General features: G+C 31.2%; 1 protein-coding gene across 1 annotated transcript; it reads right to left on the reverse strand.

Annotated features, from left to right (window-relative positions):
- Nucleotides 1–1,596: 1,596 nt before the first annotated feature.
- On the reverse strand, nt 1,597–10,291 carry LOC140970620 (dirigent protein 1-like). Its single transcript, XM_073432434.1, has 2 exons — nt 10,005–10,291; nt 1,597–2,428 (listed from the first exon to the last, which is right to left on the reverse strand). The coding sequence occupies exons 1-2, from the start codon at nt 10,190–10,192 to the stop codon at nt 1,837–1,839; spliced, it is 780 nt and encodes a 259-aa protein (XP_073288535.1). The 5' UTR covers nt 10,193–10,291; the 3' UTR covers nt 1,597–1,836.
- Between the last annotated feature and the right edge of the window lie 12,019 nt (nt 10,292–22,310).

Below are 22,310 nucleotides of genomic sequence, written 5' to 3' on the forward strand. Positions count from 1 at the left end.
ATCCTAATCTCATTTAAATTTATTTGGTATAACATGTCATGACATGACATCACGTCACATCACATCACATGGGTTGTTGGTGCAGTCATTAATCTACTTGGATGATATTATAATCTCCAATATTCTAGAGTTCTGCCAACAATTTCATACATCTATTGAATATAACAAGATCTAATAAAATAAAAAAATAATTTATCAATACTATCATGGATCTATTTTCGTTAAATTGATCAATCCCATATATTTTTAAAATAAAAATAATATTTTAACATGAATTCTATCGAGTTAAATATCTGTCTTATAAAATTAACTCGTGAGAATGTATTACACTAGTTTAATGATATAAAATACCCAAAACTACTGTACAATCGTATGTAAGTTATAAAAAAAGAAAAAATATTTGCCTCAATTCATAAGTGGTTTAAAAGGCCATATAAAATATTTAGAAACTCATAATATGCGATCAAAGTGTCCATAATTTTTTTTAAAATAATTTTAAATAATAAGGTTTTGTTTTGATTGATGGATGATTTCAAATATATTCAAATATATTTTTTTATTTTAGATAAAAAAAAAATCATAAACTTCAAATACACATATTGTACGTTTATTTAATGTTTCGTGTTAATTACGATAAATTTCAAATTCACATATTCTATGTTTATATTAATTATAACGGATTTCAAATTCACTTAAATTTCAAATACACATATTCCACGTTTAAACACGTTACAAATTATTTAAGATTTTTTTTGAAATGTAACCTGAGACGCTTTTAACTAGACATGATTAAACAGCTAATAACGACTTAATTAAATAATAAGCTGCCTCGTTTGACTTTAACAGCCGAAATTAATTAAATCCCTTGCACGTATTTTCATGAACCAAGCTCGTGAACCACATCTTACTGGAGCGAGTATACTAGATATAGTTATCAAGAGGGTATTCCAAATGGTACAATAGATCAATGTTTGATTAATGATTAGAAAGTTAATTTTAATATCAATATTTTTTCAAGCGAGTTTGTCACATATATGTCTTGTGCAATATGTTTTATTTGACCAACGTGATTTCCAGATTATTGCGTTAATCTAAAGATTTATTTAGTTTACATTGTGGCATTTTAAAAAAAAAAACTATACTAGAGGGAACTGAAACCATTTGATTTCAAATTATATTCGCATGATTTCTTTTATAAAAGATTTGTCACGATGGGAAAGTACTGTAAAACTAATATATGGTTAAAAAAGATTTCACTAACAGGAAATCTTTATAGACTAAAAGCAAGATACATCAAGAATAGACAATATAGCAGACACATGATCATGTACGTATTACACCGATGTCATGTGGAATTTAGACGAAATTTAAAATAAATTGACCAATGTTATTTTCCCAAATTTCATTGATTTAATACGGCTATTGTTTGATTATATCTAACACCAATTTTCACACGCATCTGTTATCCGGATCACTGTTGCTGTTTGTATATATGCGCATCTGTTAAAACTAATAGACCCTACGTGTTAACCATGAGTTTGACGAAGAAGATGAGTATTTTAATTGCTTTCAGTGAATAGGAAAACAAAGAAGGAAAAAAGCATAATAATTCAAACTTTCATACGAATAATACATCAAAAAATCTCAGGGAAACAGACAAACACCAACAAAAGAAAAAGAAAAAGTGGTACATCCAACTTGCACGCCAAATTGCCTTCGTTATTCTACATGGCATTTGTATATTACAAAAATTTAAAAAGTACAAATAAAAACGAAAGAAAAAAAAAATATTCCCCACGTTCAAACTCATGGTTAACGATCCCTTGCTATTTCCCTTCAACGGCAACAGTGATCCGGATAAGCAACATAAAACGTGTACTCGAGAACACCATAATTTGAGACGGCATCGAAAGAGTAAGTATTCGAAATCGAGTAGCCCCTCGCCATCTTAAAAACACCAGTCCCCCCGATGATAGGCAGCTCACGGTCCTTGTTATTTATCGGATTTCGTCCACCAATACAAATACTACTGCCTTTATGCTCGCCTCCGTTGAAATAGAAGTTCAGGTTCATAGTTAGGGCCGATTCCCTCAAGTCCGAAAACGTAATTAGCCCTTGTGCTCGACCCAACTTCTCTGAATCACGGTCAGGTCCGGCTGTCACCAGATCATCTACAACCCGTACTTGGCCAAAAGTCGTCGGCGAATTCACGGTCTGAACGGACCGAGCCACCTCCCACACCGTCGGATTCGATCCTCCTAAAGCATCTTGGACGTAAACATGTATCTTGGCAGTCTTTTCCTTTGCTTTGATCAGTTTTTTGAACCTTTCTTCTTCCGCATTCGAACCATGGGTGTTGCCGTGGGAAACCACCATGTCTTTGACCGAACTCACTAAGTTTTCAAGATTTTCCATCGCTGTAACCCTCCTGCTAGGTGATTTTCCAACAATCAAATAAAATTTATTATATAGGATACGATTTAAAGTGTGTATGTATATTAGCAGATGTTTGAGCTTAAATATATATATAGAGCCGAGGCTTCTAACGATGAATATGGAAAAGGCAGGTAGTTGAACTTAGACTGGTCACCTCGGACGACTAATAATATAGACATTTACAATTCAAATTAGTAGTTGTGGATATATATTATATTTTATCTAAAAATTTATCCAATTTATAACTCAACATTATTTATCATAAATTTAAATAATTAGAACTTTATTATCCTAATATTTGTTTTATAGTTGAACGATATATATACAACATTTATTTAACATATTAATCAATAACAAAAATTCATATGAGATCAACTCACAAGTCAATTTAATATGATGAATCTCCGATCCTACTCGACTCTATGTCAAAAATATTACTTTTTCCTCTAAGTATAAACTAAGTCAACTCGTTTCACGGACATATATTCATCACACAGTCTCATATGAGATTTACTCAATTACACCCTCATAAAATATTTAATGTAATTAAAAATAATTTTCGTATGTTAAATAATTTTTTTTAAAAGATTTGTCCTTTGTAATTTTAAATTCATCTATGTTAAAACTAATAAAATCGTGGCTCGAAAATATATATCATTATCCGTCCCTTGTGCTAAATAGTTTCTTACGGAGGTTCCGATGACTTGGTTGTCTAAAATTTTCTGGTAACGTTAATTTATGTTATTATGCTTACAAATAAATTAATTTTAAAAGATCCACTTTCTTTTATACTGTAAAACTAGTTTATAATTACAAAAAAGCTTTTAATTGTAAAACTCGTGAATGTTACATCCGTCTTTCATTGGTTTAATACATAGTATTATAAGTCATATATTTTTTATTTCATGATTTTCAGAAACATTTAAAAAATCATTGGTCAAATAAATATTAAAATTCAAATTTTCTCTACGCTGTTAGATATTCACCAAAATTATTGTTCCACAAGTAATAATGCAATTACATGGAAATTAAGATCGGTTGACTTTGGGAATCAATCAACAATTGGAGCAAATGATGATTATTAAAGACATCAGTGGTAAACCAACTAATCCATTTATTTCTTCGTCCATGCCATTTTATAATTCGTGAATTTGTTATCTAATATTTGATTTCCTAAGGTTAACGTTGGGTTTAAGTGAAATCATGGGGTGTGTTACAAATCGAGTCGGTTTGCAACTTTCTTCTAGTCAAATTGAGCCCGAATTATTAAGGACTCCTATGCTTTCTAAACTCATAATTAAGTCTTGTATCAGCCGAAAATCACACCTTACACACAGCACTAATTTTCGAGAATTAAGAAGAAGGAGAAGCTGGGGTTCTTCATCGTCTGGTCGTCTAACTTCGCACCCTCGCCGACGATTGAGTATTCGAGCGTAATAAACGCAAAGACACGTTTCTAAACTCTTTTAAACATGATACAAATCATAATATGCATGATTTAATTGTTTGTGAATGAAAAAAATAGGTGTTTGAATATTTTTACGGCAAAACGTTTATTTTAAAAAATATGATGATTTTGCACTCGTTTTAAAAACGTTTTGAATCCAATGAATATGCTGCCAACGTAGGATATTATATGAATGAAATATGGTTAAAACATGATAAAATTAAAAGAGAAAACAAGCTGCAACTGAGGGAAATCAAGGAGGAGAGGAACCGAGGGTTTGTGTGCTTGTTTGTTGTCTTAGTGGCTCAGCTAGGGTGCATGGTCTATTGGGGCTCGTCTAGTGTTGGGTCAGGGTCAGGGTTGGTGTCGGTCTAGGGCTGGGTTGGGTCCTAGGACGGCTAGCGGTCAAGGGAGTGGCTAGGGAAAAGTCCTAGATGAACGCATAGAGTGGTTCGGGAGAAGAGGGGCTTGCGGCTTGCGTGGGTGCGAGCCAGGCTAGTCCATCAGGGTCCAAGGGAGATGGGCAGGGGTCGGGCCAGGGGTTGGTGCGGCTGGGTTCGCTGCTGGCTCGACTGGAACGTGGAAAAATGTGAGAGAGGTTCCATAGTGCACACAACTTGTTCTTGATTCGGGCGGCTCGCTGCATGGGTAGTAAATGAGAGTATTCAATATCTGAATAGAGGAGTAAATGCAAATAAGGAACATAATATTTATAGCAGGAGAAGTAATGATGACCTCGTTCTGCGTGTTATGTAAAACCCGGGATTTTGTAATATCGTGATCATATCAGTTTAATATCAGGTTAATAATTTGATGGTGTAATCTTGGATATTAATATTTAAATCATTCAGAATATAAGATTTGTTTTAAGGTTATCTAAGTTGAGTAGATAATTGTGTAGATAATTTCATCGTGTACAGAATTATAAAGCTCGAGATTAAGATAATATCATCTATTTTTAAACTTGAAATTTTGGTAGGAATAAATTTATCTCAATCTAAGGAATTAAAGAAGGAATTTTGAAAATAAGCAGATAAATGTCTAAGATTTAGGTTGATATTGAGATACCGGGATAAAAGATCAAATAAGAGATAATAGAATTCGAAATCTAGCAATATACACCATGAGATTTTCGAAAATTAGATGGGGAAGGAAGAAGGAGATTTCGAATATCTACCAGATCACGGATATATCGTGATTCTAGATTTGATTCACAGTTCAAACGCACTATCACGATAGCAGCCAACTCCTATAAATAGGAGGGCCCTATTTTCAAAAAACTACACCTTAGAAACACACAAAAATTTCGAAAATTTGTCCCCTAGTCTCCTTAGGATTTTCGAGCACAGCGAAGCGCTGCCGCCGTCCAGCCGTTGAAGAGGAATTTTCGAAAATTCCTGTGCAAGCAACCCCAATTATTCACGTAATTTTTTTTGCATCAAGAATTTAAGGTAAGTGGGCTTGTTTTAAATTCTTAAATTTCGGTTATGCGTTTTTTTGTTTTCGGAAAAAAAAATGCGGTCGAACACCGTCTACGTTTTTTTAAAATCTTGTTACGTTTTTGTGAGACACTGTGAGGATTCCCTGAAAATGGGTGGAATTCCAACATATGGCCCTTAACAGTGGGATAGAACTGTTTTACGGCCTCGCCCCCTTAGAGGATTAAAACTTAGGGACTGACGTCAGTAAACCATGAAAGGTGAAAAATTGCAGTGTTAAAAATTATGAAAAGCATGCTGTAAATATATGTTATTTTCGAAAATATGAAATTTGTTATGTGGTGTTCGATAATTCCCCCATTTACTGAGTATTCCCAAAATACTCACCCCTTACAACCTTTCCCAGATAAATCCGAAGAGCAGGTAGAAGAAGAAGAATCGGAACAGTTTTGGGGATGGTGATTAGTAGACATGATTATTTTTTTTGAAATTTAAAATTTTAGATCAGACGTTTCCGCGAATTTATTTTATTTCAGTTGTAAAGACAGTTGTTTTTTTTGAGGAGTTATGAATAATAAACTGGTTTTCGGTTTATACTATGCTACGAGGCTGGTTGTTTCAATTGTGTGATTGTTAAACAACGCCGGTGTCAAATCCCGAGTTTCGGGGCGTGACATGTTACCTACTAATTATAGCATGGCGGCTAGTCATATCCTATATTCTGACATGTCAAATCTCACACTAGTCACATCTATCCTGCCTGATTTTGTCAACCACTTGGATTAGTGTCAGATATGGGACAGCCACCCACACCTTATCCGACTAGTACACTCGAGTGTGATGCTCATATCGAGATGGCCCGGGTAGAAAATCTCCCGGGAGCTTGCACGAGAGCCCGGACATCCAATATCCCAGGAAAAATACGTCCCGGGTGTTCAATTATTGTTCGGCCTCTGATGAACCATTCTCGCAGGCTCGACTTGATTTGAGCTTTCCATTCGATAGCCCGGGTCGTCCGTGACCGGGGCTCCATTGTTAGACATCACCCATTATTGTCCCAGATCATCTATGACCCGGACACAATCCATACCCCTGACCCGGACACAATCTATCCCGGGGTATTAAATTAATTTAAATATTTCACAAATATGTTATTTATATTTAAGTTGTTTCAATGAAATTCAGATCCGAGTCAAGTAAATCAATAGCCTAACGTTAATGCCTAGGAGGTGGCCCGGAAAAAAAAAATTTAGTTATTGGCATTACAAGTCGCTATCCTGTCTATCCTTTCTCAAGAATCAAAAAGTAAACATATATGTTATTTAATTGAAAAAAGTTATGCTAATCATTGAATTTCTTTTAATGAAAGACGATTGGTTTTCTGATAATGATTTTAAACTCAAAAATTTGTTGTATATACATAAATAGAGTTCAAGAAAGCAGATTCATTTGAGACAAATACATCAACAATAACATAGTTAATTTTGAATTTCATTGGGTTTTTACATGTGACGTTGCAATTTTGTACAACCATAATGATTTTTAATTTATGAGATTAGCTACATTAGTTTTAAGTATGTTGTAAGTGCCACAATTTTAGTCATATTTATTTAAGATATGTTTTGCATGAAAAATCATTGAAAATACATATAAGTTTAGTTTCGAAAAATCATCTTTGATCAAGAGAGGGAAAAAAAACATTTTATTGTTATGGACTTCAACTGTTTAAGTTCGATTCTTACCTTATAAGTAAAACAAATTTACTTCTTATTAATATTAAAACAAATTTTTATTTTATTTTATTTTATCCAACTTGCACGCCAAATTGCCTTAGTTATTCTTCATGGCATTTACCTATTACAAGAATAAAAAAGAACAAATAAAAACAAAAGCTAAAAAAAAAAAAAATTTCCCCACGTTCAAACTCATGGTTAACGATCCCTTGCTATTTTCTTTCAAAAGCAACAGTGATCCGGATAATAAGCAACATAAAATGTGTACTCCAGAACACCATAATTTGAGACGGCATCGAAAGAGTAAGTATTCGCAATCGAGTATCCCCTCGCCATCATAAAAACACCAGTCCCCCCGATGATAGGCAGCTCACGATCCTTGTTATCTATCGGATTTCGTCCACCAATACAAATACTACTGCCTTTATTCTCGCCTCCGTTGAAATAGAAGTTCAGGTTCATAGTTAGGGCCGATTCGCTCATGTCGGTGACAACCCGTACTTGGCCAAAAATCGTCGGCGAATTCACGGTCTGAACGGACCGAGCCACCTCCCACACCGTCGGATTCGATCCTCCTAAAGCATCTTGGACGTAAACTTGTATCTTGGCAGTCTTCTCCTTTGAACCTTTCTTCTTCCGCATTCGAACCATGGGTGTTGCCGGGGGAAACCACCATGTCTTTGATCGAACTCAATAGGTTTTCAAGATTTTCCATCGCTGTAACCCTCCTGCTAGGTTATTTTCCAACAATCAAATAAAATTTATTATATAGGATACGATTTAAAGTGTGTATGTATATCAGCAGGGTTTAGATGTGTGAGCTTCAATATACTTATATATAGAGCTGACGCTTCTAACGATGAATATGGAAAAAGGCAGGTAGTTGAACTTAGACGGGCTCACCTCGGACGACTAATAATATAGACATTTACAATTCAAATAATTAGATGTGCCTCATGTACAATATTTTTTTATTGATATATATTATATTTAGCTAAAAATTTATTCAATTTATTAACTCAACATTATTTATAATAAATTTAAATAATTAGAACATTATTATCCTAATATTTGTTTTATAGTTGAACGATATATATACAACATTTATTTAACATATTAATCAATAACAAAAATTAACATGAGACTAACTCACGAGTCAATTTAATAAGATGAATCTCTAATCCGATCGAGTCATTCAAAAATATATTTTTATGTCAAAAATATTATTTTTCACTCTAAATATAAATCAAGTCAACTCGTTTCCAGACATAGATTTATGACACATTCTCATGTGAGATTTACTCAATCAATATAGGTTCTTTTACTCTTTACACCCTAATAAAATATTTAATATAATTAAAAATAATTTTCGTATGTTAAATTATTTTTTAAAAAAGATTTGTCCTTTCTAATTTTAAATTCATCTATGTTAAAACTAATAAAATCGTGGCTCGAAAATATATATCATTATCCGTCCCTTGTGCTAACTACTATTTTCTTAAGGAGCTTCCGATGACTTGGTTGTCTAAAATTTTCTCGTGACATTAATTTATGTTATTATGCTTACAAATAAATTAATTTTAAAAGATCCACTTTCTTTTATACTGTAAAACTCGTTTATAATTACAAAAAAGCTTTTAATTGTAAAACTCGTGTATGTTACATCCGTCTTTCGTTGGTTTAATACATAGTATTATAAGTAATATATATTTTTTATTTCATGATTTTCAGAAAAATTTAAAAAATCATTGGTTAAATAAATATTAAAATTCAAATTTTCTCTAAGCTGTTAGATATTCACCAAAATTATTGTTCCACAAGTAATATTGCAATTACATGGAAATTAAGATCGGTTGACTTTGGGAATCAATCAACAATTGGAGCAAATGATAATCCATTAATCTCTTCGTTCATGCCATTTTATAATAAGTGAATTTGTTATCTAATATTTGATTTCCTAAGGTTAATGTTGGGTTTAAGTGAAATCAAATCTGTAAACGAGGAAAAAGAGAATTTGAATTACCCATTTTAAAAGGGTTTCCGCATTCACTTGCCTNTAGAATCCGTTGATTGTTTTGCGAATTTAAATTGTAAGAGTAGGTCTCTTGTGAGACGGTTTCACGAATCTTTATATGTGAGACGGGTCAACCATGCCGGTATTCACAATAAAAATTAATACTCTTAGCAGAAAAAGTAATACTTTTTCATGGATGACCCAAATAAGATATCCGTATCACAAAATACGATCCGTTAGACCGTATCACACAAATTTTTGTCAAAATGTAATATCACGGGGTGTGTTACAAATCGAGTCGGTTTGGAACTTTCTTCTGCTCAAATTGAGCCCAAATTATCAAGTTTTTGTACTTGGGTTTTAATATTTAACTAATATAACACACACACATATATATATATATATATATTAAAAATATATATATTTTTGAGTTTCGGCTTGCAAATATAATTCGAATTGGAGCTATTGAACCACCGTTGAGCAAATTTTTATTATTATTTGAGCTTTGAATTGAATTCAAATTGGAGTCTTATATTTGATAAATGTACCCTCTTCCCTGATGAACAATTTTTATGCTAATGTAAACTCTACTTGGTTTGACACTTTTTAAATCCAAGATCTTTATCTAAAATGTTCATTATCTAAAATTTTCTATTTTATAAAATGACCCGTAAATCATTCTCCTTGTTGATTTTTTTTTAAGAAAAAATTATTGAATACAGGATTTTTAAGAAAATTAAATTTAGACTCAACTTTTCCTGCTGAAAAATTATGGAACCTCTTGTTACCTATCCTTTTTCATTTTTCAGAGACCCACCAAAGCATAAAAATGAATAAGATAATGGTTTACAATGACATGAAATGCTTCACAAATTTGGAAAAAAAATCATTTAATATCTCAAAAATCAAAGTTAAGAAATAAATAACAAAATTACCATGAAAAAGGAAGAGCTGCCATAGTTTCAAGAGAGAGTTGAGGAAATCTTCTGACGGCGCCTCGCCGCTGTGGGACAGAGCACAGCGGCCGATCATGGGTGGTGGAGAAAAGCGAGCGTGGTTGCCGAGTTAAGGAAAGGATATTTAATGGATTGCTTGAAAATATTTCCTTCGGCAATACTTTCATTTTGATAAAATGTAATTTCCAAGACCAAACAATCCACCCCAAGGTTCACTCGATTTATAGGCACACTTTGCTTGTGTGACCAGAGATAGTATAATTTTTTTAACTTTTTACTGTGCTTTTCTGTCGGCTGAAATATCCCTTCTCGTATTTTTATTTATAGCCGGGACCTGATATTCTTCATATTACGAACACGTGTTAAGAGACGGTTCCGATTTCAATTTAGGATCGCAAAAGCATAGATTATATACTCTTTAAGTTTCAAAATTATACCTACCACAAAAGCAAATGAAATTGGGCGATACCAAAATATACAAACATTATTTTAACCACTCATATATTTGCCAATTTCCATGTGAAAAACGAATTCGGTCCCCCATGGCTACGCATGAATCGAATCATACGTCTGTATCGAAAGGTGTAAAAATTCGAGAAATATGGGAATTGGATCCATCTTATTATAATTTAAAGTAATGGAAAATGTGGTTGTTATCTTAGTTTTTGGATCTTATGTTACGATGGATTCCACTTGAATGTATTATTTTGACCATTCATGGATACCATGTTGTTGCCCCTTGTCTTGAGGCTTTCAGATTGATATTTCCAAGAATGTCCAGCTGACTTGTTCAAAAGCACCTAAATTTTCACGCCAATATAATTGATATATAAAATCTTTTAGAGGATATTATTGTCTTTACACTAACATTTTTTCTCAAAATTTTTATTGTAATTTATTTTCAGTATTATTCATTTTAAATTAAAACATGATCATACTAATTTCTATCAGTTATTATTAAATTATACGTAAAATTAATCATTTAATAAAATTTAAAAACTCACACCAACATTTTTCTCAAAATTGTCATTGTAACTTATTTTCAATATTACATATCTTAAATTGTACTATGACCTCTCACTAATTTTTACCAATTATTATTAAATTAAACATAAAATCAAGTATTTAATAAAATTTTAAAAATATTATATAAATTATTATTATTATTTTACATACACCATAATTTACTAAGTATATATTAAAGAAGAGGGCTTAATAAATATTGTTTTTGATGATGATCCACAAATTGTCCTTCAACATAGAGATGAAAATTATTCAAGTTACCCATACAAGTCTTCTTCCTTCAACTTTCCAATTCTTTCTTCCCATTAATTTCCCAATTTTTCATTTTCTCACTATGCTATGCCCTTTTGCGTCTAATCATTCTCACATTTTCATTTCAAATATATATATATATATATTATTTTTTTTATATATATATATATTAGCGCTATTTATGTATATAATATGTATATAATTTAATTTTTTTATTATATATATATATATTATTTTTTTTATATATATATATTATTTTTTTTATATATATATATTATTTTTTTTATATATATATATTATTTTTGTAATATATATATATATATGAATACAAAATTAATGATGACATCTAGCTATATATATATATATTATTTTTTTTATATATATATATTACAAAAAAAAAAAATTATACATATAACACGTACACAATGAGCGCATATATATATATATAAAAAAAATAATATATATATATATATGAATACAAAATTAATGATGACATCTAGCTATATATATATATATGAATACAAAATTAATGATGACATCTAGCTATATATATATATATTATTTTTTTTATATATATATATATTATTTTTTTTATATATATATATTATTTTTTTTATATATATATATATGAATACAAAATTAATGATGACATCTAGCTATATATATATATATTATTTTTTTTATATATATATATTATTTTTTTTATATATATATATATTATTTTTTTTATATATATATATTACAAAAATAATAAGTTATACGCATAACACGTGCACAATGAGCGCTTATATATATATCTGTATATTCCACCGACTAAAATATAGTTATTGCGTAACAATATACATAACAAAGATTAGAATGTAACAATATACATAACAAAGATTAGATTCTAATCTTTGTAATGAATTGGGAATCTAATCTTTGTAATGAATTGGGGTGCAATATGTTTTCCGAATATTTATGTCCTTGTTTTGTAAAAAGTAAACCATGAGTACTGACTGGTACGTTTCAACCAGGGAATAATTACCAGTTCAACATAAGCATTCAGATAAGGATGAAAAAACGATAACATTATTTGCTGACTATCCAATTCAAGGACTAATTGTAACACCTCAAATTCAACAATTGTCACTATTGTACTATGACAGATCTTTTAATGTGTTTAGGTCCTCACTCACGCGCATACTACAAAACTTCTCAGCGGTAACTCATCCCAAAATTACCCCAACTCAAGTACACTTAACTTTGGAGTTCTTATGTGGTGAGCTCCAAAAAAGAAGATACACCTTGATGATATGATTAATATCTATCAATTTTTTTAAGACTTCCTAAATTGCACAGTCTCCTCTAATTGTTCTTAGGACTTACATGGAGAGGGACAATAAGAGGTGAGTAATATAGTCGTCACTCATCAAGTGAGAGTCGTTCGAACACATATATAACAAATACATATGGTTTTAAAAATAACATATCATGCATAACATATGTCGTATAACATATCATAATCATAAACGTAAGCATAGCTTGATCTAGGCATTGAGATTTCTCTACTGTCCATGTTTTACTTATATCAATCCCTAAATTTTAGTTCTCTAAGGGGACGAGGCCATATAACGACTACAATCCCACGTGTAAGGGCCATAATCGTGTGTTGAGATTTACACTTATATCCGGTTGAATCTTTGCAGTGCCAAAAAATAAGGTACTTAAACTCATGCTCGAACAAAACATTCAGAAACTGAAACAATTTATATACGAATTATTTGAAAACATAAGCCCACTTAAATGAACAAGAGTGTCAAATTATATACAAAAATCCACTTACCTTAGTTTTGCTTGAAGAATTCGAAACCCACAGAAGAATCATGCAAATAACATTTCAAAAACGCAGTCTCACTTCAATCAGAAAATAAGTCATCTTGCACAATCCTTTGAGACTTATTGAACTATTGGATCTGGTTAAACTTGCACGGTACATCTACAAGTTAGTCAAATAAATTGTGAACAGCGGATATCGGGTTTGATAGCCGTTTTAACATGTTATAGACGAAAACAAATAGATATATTATTCTCATCTAGAATCTGAGCATGTTTATTGCGGAGGATATATACGAAAAGCTAACTGTTGGAGTTCACTGATTTTGGATCTGTTATTCAAGACATATAACAGTGTATTCTGAATGGTGGAGATTGGATTCTGAGTACTGGAGCGATTGAAATAATTTTCCGAACGTGGACAACACTTTGATAGCTACAACAATTGGGAGAGGATTTTCGAAAATATTAGAGAGCAAAACTCGAATATTTAAGAGCTTGAGATGAGTGGGTTTTCGATGGTGGTGTTGTCATATTTATAGGAGTTTAGATGCTATCCAGATCACGTATTATCCACATGTTTAAACTTTGAATTCAAGTTTAAATTTAGGATAGATTGTAACCCAATACTTGAGTTTTGGGTAATGCGAGGCCCAATAACTTAAATTACGTTTAATTATCAAACAATAATTATTTATTTAAATCTACAGCGAAAAAATAGTTTAAAATATTTTAAAATGGGCATACCTGTAAATAGGACATACTAAAAATTTAAAATAACTGTAAATGGAAAATGAGTCAAGGACGACGCTGTTGTATTAATAAACAAACAATGCAAATACCGACCAGGCACAAAACATAAATATCACAAACAACAGTTCAGCTACGCCGACAAGACTTCCAAACAACGTAAATTAAATCCAAACAAGCAACTATCAATCCCAATGCTTATACAGATACACGAGGCATCTCCCCAAATAATAAAACGCGATATAAAAATGACCACAACTCAAAATATATAAATATAGCTAGCAGGGAGACTCTGTCAAACAAAAAGCAAATAATCCAACCACAACCACGAGCTCCGCCAGCGGAATCTCTGCGTGATGCTGCAAAACCACTTCAGAGATCTACCATGGTGCTCAAAAGCAACCACCGCAGTCCCAATAAACAACTGAGGTTATGATTCTGGTATGAAACAGTTCAACAAACATAACAATAACATAAATCATGCATAACATATATGTAGATGAAATGGCTCAATATCAACGGGGTAAACGAAGCCAAACAAACGATACGATCAACAAGAATAATGCTCAAGCAACACACAAGGGAGCTGCATCGTCATGTAGCTAAACCGCCCTGCCAAGTATGCGAGGTATGTCAGGCTGTGCCAATTCGGCCTCCATAGAGCTGTAACAATATATAACTAGAATGACACGAACAATCAGAACTTGATATCACAATCCTAACGCTCACCTCGAGGGCTATACTAATAACGGGATTGATCAATCTTAACTACGATTTCAGGTGTATCAATATAGTCCTATCAGCCACACCCTGATCCCGTGTTATACAACAACCAGTGCCGAATAAAAATGAATAACAGTAATTGGTCAACAAAAACGATAAGGCTCAAGATGTATGTCATAACAATATACCCTAGACTAAATGCCATATAACTGAACGTATAGCTCAATAAGGCAATTAACAACTCAAATAATTCACATAATCACATAAACAACAATAACAACACATATAAATGCTTAAAACATAATTTAAGTGTTACCGTTGTATGTTACCGAACTGTAATATACATATACCAACAAACGACGATCGATGAGCAACTTTAAAGTTTCTCGGCCTAAAACACATAACAATAAGCTAAATAATACCACATTTGACCGGAAGAAATTAACAAGAAGTTTGATCATCTCGACAAAATTAAATGCCAAAAAACAGAAACCATGAAACTACATTCTGTTACAGTTCCAAATTTAGTACTTAATTGCATAAAATTCATATATCACTCAATATTGACTCAAATCAACATCCGCCAACTGGAAATGAAAGAAACTCAATTATCTAATTTGTCCAGTTGAAACCGTATTCAAATTCCCAATAATTTGTGTCCATAATTTCATTGAACTCACTATATTCATTCTGTTCTCGAACAGATTCTGATAGCAAAGTAGTTTCACAAAAAAATACATAACTCTCTTAATTCTTAATGGATTTAAACGATTCTGGTCTCATTTCAAAGATATCTCATTGATCTACAGCTTTCATTTGAATCAAAATTCCAAAATCCGAGTATACAATGCCCCAAATATAGTAGGTTTCCATCCATATTCCAAAACATAATATAGTTTTGACACATTTTGGTAGAAAATTCATATCAAATCCATTACTAACTGGAAGTCGATGATTGTAGTGGTCAATGACAGCAACACTAGGAATATAAGATTGATTTAGGTCATTTCTACAAGTTCCAGCTGTAAAAATCGTAGCAACAAGAGAAACAGCTCACCTAAACTGGACCAGAATTCGCGCATATCAGAGCATCGAACAATAGCTTCGATCTAGCTGGATCCTTGTCCAAAATTTCCAATTTTGTGAGACCCGAGAATAAACAATAGTTCAATAACTTTTAAAATAGTGTTAATGGCATTGTTGTAAATAAGTTAAAAATATTCAATTTGATGGCATTTTTGTAAATAAGTTGAAAAATAATGAATTAATTTTAAGAGTAAAATGGTAATTAGTGACATATTTTGGTCATATGAAGTCTAAATGATTTGAAATTTGAATATAACGTAGAAAACTCAAAGTTATAGAAGTTTCATGTTTTGAGTTTTGAAAAATTTGATCGTTTGACTGATCCAAAGGGATATACCGGTGTTAAAATTTTAAATATTATATATTATAAAAAAATTGAAAATTTGAGGCGGTCCATCTCCACGAACAGAGAGAGGCAACATAGATGTGAAATAGAGGGAAGAAAAGAAAATACAGTTTTAAATTTTATTTTCTATTTTGCGACTTATCGGTTTATACAATCTACGAACCGACTTCAGTTCTGGGATCGTTGACACGAGATCTTCGATTTAAGATATAAATTTTATATTTTTGGTGATTTTTGAAATTCATCGATTTTTTGAATAAATCCGATAAATTGTTAAATCATACAGAAATTGAAGATTGTTGAATATTGTATGATTTTAACGAAGAAGAGATAACTATAATGATGTTATTTTGAATTGTTCTCAATTTATTATAATTAGAGAATTTTAATCGTTGGATTGAAATTGAAGAATTGTTTGTCAGTTGTTATTAATTCTGATTATATATGTAGTAGAATAGCCGACAAGAACTAAGTTTTGAAGTCAGAATTGAATTATGTTGTGATTTTGCTTTGATATGAATTTTCAAAATTTCAAAAGATATTTGAAACTTATATTATTGAATTTGAATGAAATTGTTGATTGAAATGAATGTGTTATTGATGTAGATAGAATTTTATACTGATATCTTCAAGTTACATCGACTGGAACGAAGAATTGAGGTATGTTGCAACCGAGTAACATACGACATGTATCTATATCATATGATATACGTTTGATTGATTTGACTGAGAATACATGTCTATATGCCTTATTTATTGAGTTGATGTGACATACATGACATGCACGTTGAGCTATGATCTTTGGATACCCTGATATGATTTGATTTGATTCTGAGGTTTGTGAACACGATGCTATGTTTGGTATTATATGACCCTAAAAGCATAGTCATTTGTGGCCCCGATGATTGATTGAGATTTGGGATTTGATGGCGCTTTGTCGACGCTATCATATGAGTATCCTTGATTGAGGCCGGTGTGCCAGCTCGAGCATTGATTTGATAGCGATTCGATTGATTCTGAGATATGCTCAGTAGATGAGCATTTGACCTGATACCTCCACGACATACATGCATTGCATATCATGTATCTTTGTTTAGATATCTGTGGTATATATTGTGGTTGCTTCAGATTGAGCTTTGCTCACCCCAGAGGGGGCTGTTGTTGTCTTTGTATGTTGACAATAACAGGTACTTCAGGTTATCACGAGACCGGAGATGATACTTCTGGAGGTAGTCATGATTGATTTGAGGGTCCGTGGTCTTTCCCAGTATATATGTATATGTATCTATATACCGAGGTATGTCCCGAGGATATGAGTTTGGTTGTACGTAGTTGTTTTGGATTACGTGTGGACTTGTTTTATATTGTGACGTGTTGAGACGAGACTATATTTTATTTACAATTGACATATTTTGGGCTCATTGTAAAGAAAAATGTTTACTCGTTTTCCGCTGTAATTAATTAACCCTAATCAGATTGTGTTGTAATAACGATTAGGAGTTAAGGGCCCCACAAATTTATAGCTTGAATCAAAATTTAGGATTTAAGAACACGGCCTTCAAGAATTTTCAGTGTTTTACTTCAGACGGAAGAGATACGACGATTTTACGACAACTGCTAGTGTAGCTATGGAAATTGTTTTGGGGAAGGAGATGTGTTTCTTCTTTTCTCTTCCTCATTCTTTCTTCTTTAAATGGTATGTGTGAGTATATTGTATGTATATATATGAATTTAATATTAATTGGTTACTAAAAATTGTGGGGCCCTTAGCTCCTAATCGTTATTACAATGCAGTTTGATTAGGGTTAATTAATTACAGCGGAAAACGAGTTTAAAATTTCTTTACAATGAGCCCAAAATATTCTATTTGAATACTAAAAATAGTATTTCATCTCACATCATAAAACATGCCCACACATAATCAAAACAACTCATACAATAACAAATCATATCCTCAAGACATACCCCGGTATATAGATACATAACATATATACTGAGAAAAATCACGAAACCTCAACTCAAACTGTGACTCCCTCCAGAAGTACCATCTGCGGTCTCCTGATATCTTGGAGTACCTGTCATTGTCCACATACAAAGACAACAACAGCCCCATCTGGGGTGAGCAAAGCTCAGTCTGAAGCAACCACAATATATACCACAGATATCTAAACAATGATATATGATATGCAATGCATGTATGTCGTGGAGGTATCAGGTCAAATGCCCATCCACTGAGCACATGTCAGAGTCAATCGAATCGCTATCAAATCAATGCTCGAGCTGGCACACCGGCCTCAATCAGGGATAATCGTATGATAGCGTCGACAAAGCGCCATCAAATCCCCAATCTCAATCAATCATCGGGGCCACAAATGACTATGCTTTAAGGGTCATGTAATACCAAACATAGCATCGTGTTCACAAACCCCAGAATCAAATCAAATCATATCAGGGTATCCAAGGATCATAGCTCAACGTGCATGTCATGTATGCCACATAAACTCAACAAATAAGGCATATAGACATGTATTCTCAATCCAATCAATCAAACATATATCATATAATACAGATACCTGTCGTATGTTACCCGGTCGCAACATACCTCAATTCTTCGTCTTCAGTCAATATAGCGTGATCCACAATTAGGATTTTAATATTGACACTCAATCTACATATCCAAAATATTCCTTTCAATCCATGAATTCATTCAAGTTGCAACTCTATTAGCGTATAAGTCATTCTACGCTATTCAGTTTAAAATTTAAATTATTAGGATAATTATATCATATAATAAATCCCAATAATTACTTGTATCTCATCAATAATATTTATCTAGTCATGTCCAATTCAAGATTTAAAGTTTCAAAATTATTTTTAAACTTCACAAATTCATATAAAATTGAAATCTTGATATAATTTAATTTCAACTGTGTACGTTAATTTCTCATCAACTATTTTATCGCATATATTGAAATCAAATTCATATACATGCTATTCTATCAATTCATTAAATAAAAATGTCAAATCTAAGAGAAAATTACCTCAAAAGGACGTTCTCAACACGAAGATTTCGAATATATAATTTATTCTGAGTTTAAACAACAAGTCAATATAATTTTGAGGGTTAAAACTTGAAGCCCCTCTGTTTCCTCTTTTTCTTTCTCGCTTCGTTCTTGTTTCTTCTTTACTTTCGTTTCTCTTCTTTAATTGAAATTAACTCACCACCTTTTCTTTCTTTTAGTGGCTTACACGTATATGCCTCATGCAGGGAACAACCACTTATTTGTGTTAAGGAACAAGTTGAATGCATTCTCCAATGAGCAAGAGGCACGTACAGGTAGTAACCAAATCATGATATTCTCATCTTTTTGGTAATGACAATATTGCCCTTAAAATTAAATCAAGTATTTTTCGCTTTATTTACACAAGTGCCATCAAATTTAATTGAGTATTTTTCTAATAATTTACACAATTACCATCAACACTTTAATGCAATATTTTCAAATCTATTTCCATAATCGACATAATTAACGTTAATCAAATTACGGGGTCTCACAAAAATAGTAAATCAAGTCCAATTATCTCGATTTGTATTTATTTTGCTCTTGTGTGTTATTTAATTTATATATGTATTTTATATCATTTAATTCCGATAATCTAAAATACTTATTTTTAACACACTTTTTAAATTTATTTGGTATAAATAATTATTTTAATTTACAACTTAATAATTATTCTAATTATGTCAAATTACCGGATAATATATTTTAGAGCCTTATAGGTAGATCGTAATCTCTTTATTCGTCCACTTGATATGAAATTTTCGAAATTTCTATGCATAAATCTTCTTATCTTATACATTTTATTCAATCCTCTTGATATATATTTCCGAAATATATGTCCATAAATATATGATTACACTATCTACCAATCAAATTTTTTCTTATATTTTAATACACTAATTTCGAAATTATACCTATAATAAAATTAGAAATACATGTATGATTCTTGAATCTTTAAGAATCTTGACTTATGTATGTCTATATTCCAAAATCGAAAATTAGGTATATTTATGACTTGAAATTTGAATTCATTGAATAATCTGTACACAAAGATTTTATTATCATCTACCACTTCAGATAATTTTACAATTCAAAAAAATTCTTTGATAACTTATTACAAATTTCGAGTATAAAAATAATATATTTAGTTTAAAATATGTGTGCTTTACACTAACTTCTCCATAGTTAATTAGCCAATGAATAATTGCAGCCCACCGTTCAAAATAAAAGTCAATTTAAATTATCATGCAATGTATAAGAAAAAGTGACGTTAACAATAAGATTTTGTTTTCGACTTTCATATAAGATTTTTATGCTCATGCGGAAAATAAATTCAAATAAAAAAGCAACGCGTAGCCATGCTGAAAGGATATGATGGGTTCATGTTCTATGATCGATTATTCTTCTTTGGTGCAAAAATAACAAATTTTCAACTGTTCATCCATTGTCACACCAAAGCCCATAACCTCCCTTAAGCTATTATATATTCGTCTTTACTTTGTAAAATTGATTAACACAAATTATTATAAAATTACATTATAGTTTATTATAAATATTTTTAAATTTTCATATTTGAGATGAAGTATCACACTCACCTGTCATTTAGGATGTGATTTCCTCAACAACATCGGGAATCTGGATATGATTCCTACAAATTCAAGAGGCTCTTGTGATGTAATACTTTGGCCCGTGGTTTCGATAGGTATTCTCGCTTACGTAACTACTTCGTATTCTTCTTTACTTTACGAAAATGATTAACACAAGTTAACATATAATTGTATTGTATCACATTATAAACATTTTAAAACTCTCATATTTGAGATGAGGTGTCACAATTACCCTTCATTTAGAACGTAATGTCCTCAATAACACCAAAAATATATCTAGATGTGATTCATACATATTCAATATGTGACTCTCATGATATAACACTTTGTCCATCAGTTCAAGAGGTGACTCTCACATGTAGCACTTTGCATCGCATAACACTTATTTTCAATATCTTTTTGCTGGTAACCGGCTCTGATACCCTTATGCGACTGCTCAATAGCCCCGTTGACAATTACTTCGTATCCGTTCTTATTTTACGAAAATGATTAACTCAAGTTGTTACAAAAGCCTTTTATAACTCATTATAAGCCCTAATAAAACTATCATATTTTATCCATATGGATGATGTATCGCATCCATCTTTAGCATTTTATCAATCCCCTTTTCTTTTTATTAGTTATTCTACCAAATTATTTTCAAGAAGAATGAATTTAAAGTAAATAATAAAAGCAATTGAAATACCAAATCACGTGCCATGACACAAGTCCAGAATCCCGATGATCTGGTCTCTACTAGATAATTCTGGCAGATAAGTGTCCCAATCTATACATTTTATGCCATACACGACATTTTATAGATCAGTTTAAAATTGGATCATTTATTGCATAAAATCTTATATAAAATTATAGCACCCCACGCACATATATCCTCTCCTATAGATTTATTAATATTATTAATTTTTGCATGCGATGTGTATTTACATATTTTTTTTATATTAAAATTGATTTACATTAAAATAAAGATAATATCATAATTATAAAAATTAATGATGAGTCATAATAGAATTTGAAATTATTACATATTACAATTTGATTTGATTTTATTTAAATGAGTCTCATATCATAAGTATGAAAATTATTGAGAGACTAAACAACAATTTTGAAATCTTATATAAAAATGTAGCTCCCCACTCACATATATCCCATCTCTGTATTTATTTTATATTCTATAGATTCATTAATACTAGCAATTTTGGTACATGATATGTGCTTACACAGTTTTTTTTATAATTAAATTGATTTATATTAAAATACAGATAGTATCATAATTGTAAAAATTATTGACAAGTCTTAGTACAATTTGAAATTATTACATATTAGAATTTGATTTGATTATATTTAAATGAAACTCATATCATAATTGCGATTATTATTAAAGGACTAAACAACAATTTTGAAATAATAAATTAAAAAAACAAAAAAAAATCATGACACCAAATCTTTTGGTTCTATTATGTCAGAATTAACAAATAGTAAGATTTGTATATATTTTATGGAACATTAGAAGAATAATTAGAGTATCATTTTTTAAATGAATAATTAGAATATCATGTTTTCTTAAAATACGATTTTATTGTTGATTAAACTTTTCCATAAATATGTTTGAATCTCATATATA

Source organism: Primulina huaijiensis, chromosome 2, assembly GCF_012295235.1.
Source record: "Primulina huaijiensis isolate GDHJ02 chromosome 2, ASM1229523v2, whole genome shotgun sequence".
NCBI classification, from domain to species: Eukaryota; Viridiplantae; Streptophyta; class Magnoliopsida; order Lamiales; family Gesneriaceae; genus Primulina; species Primulina huaijiensis.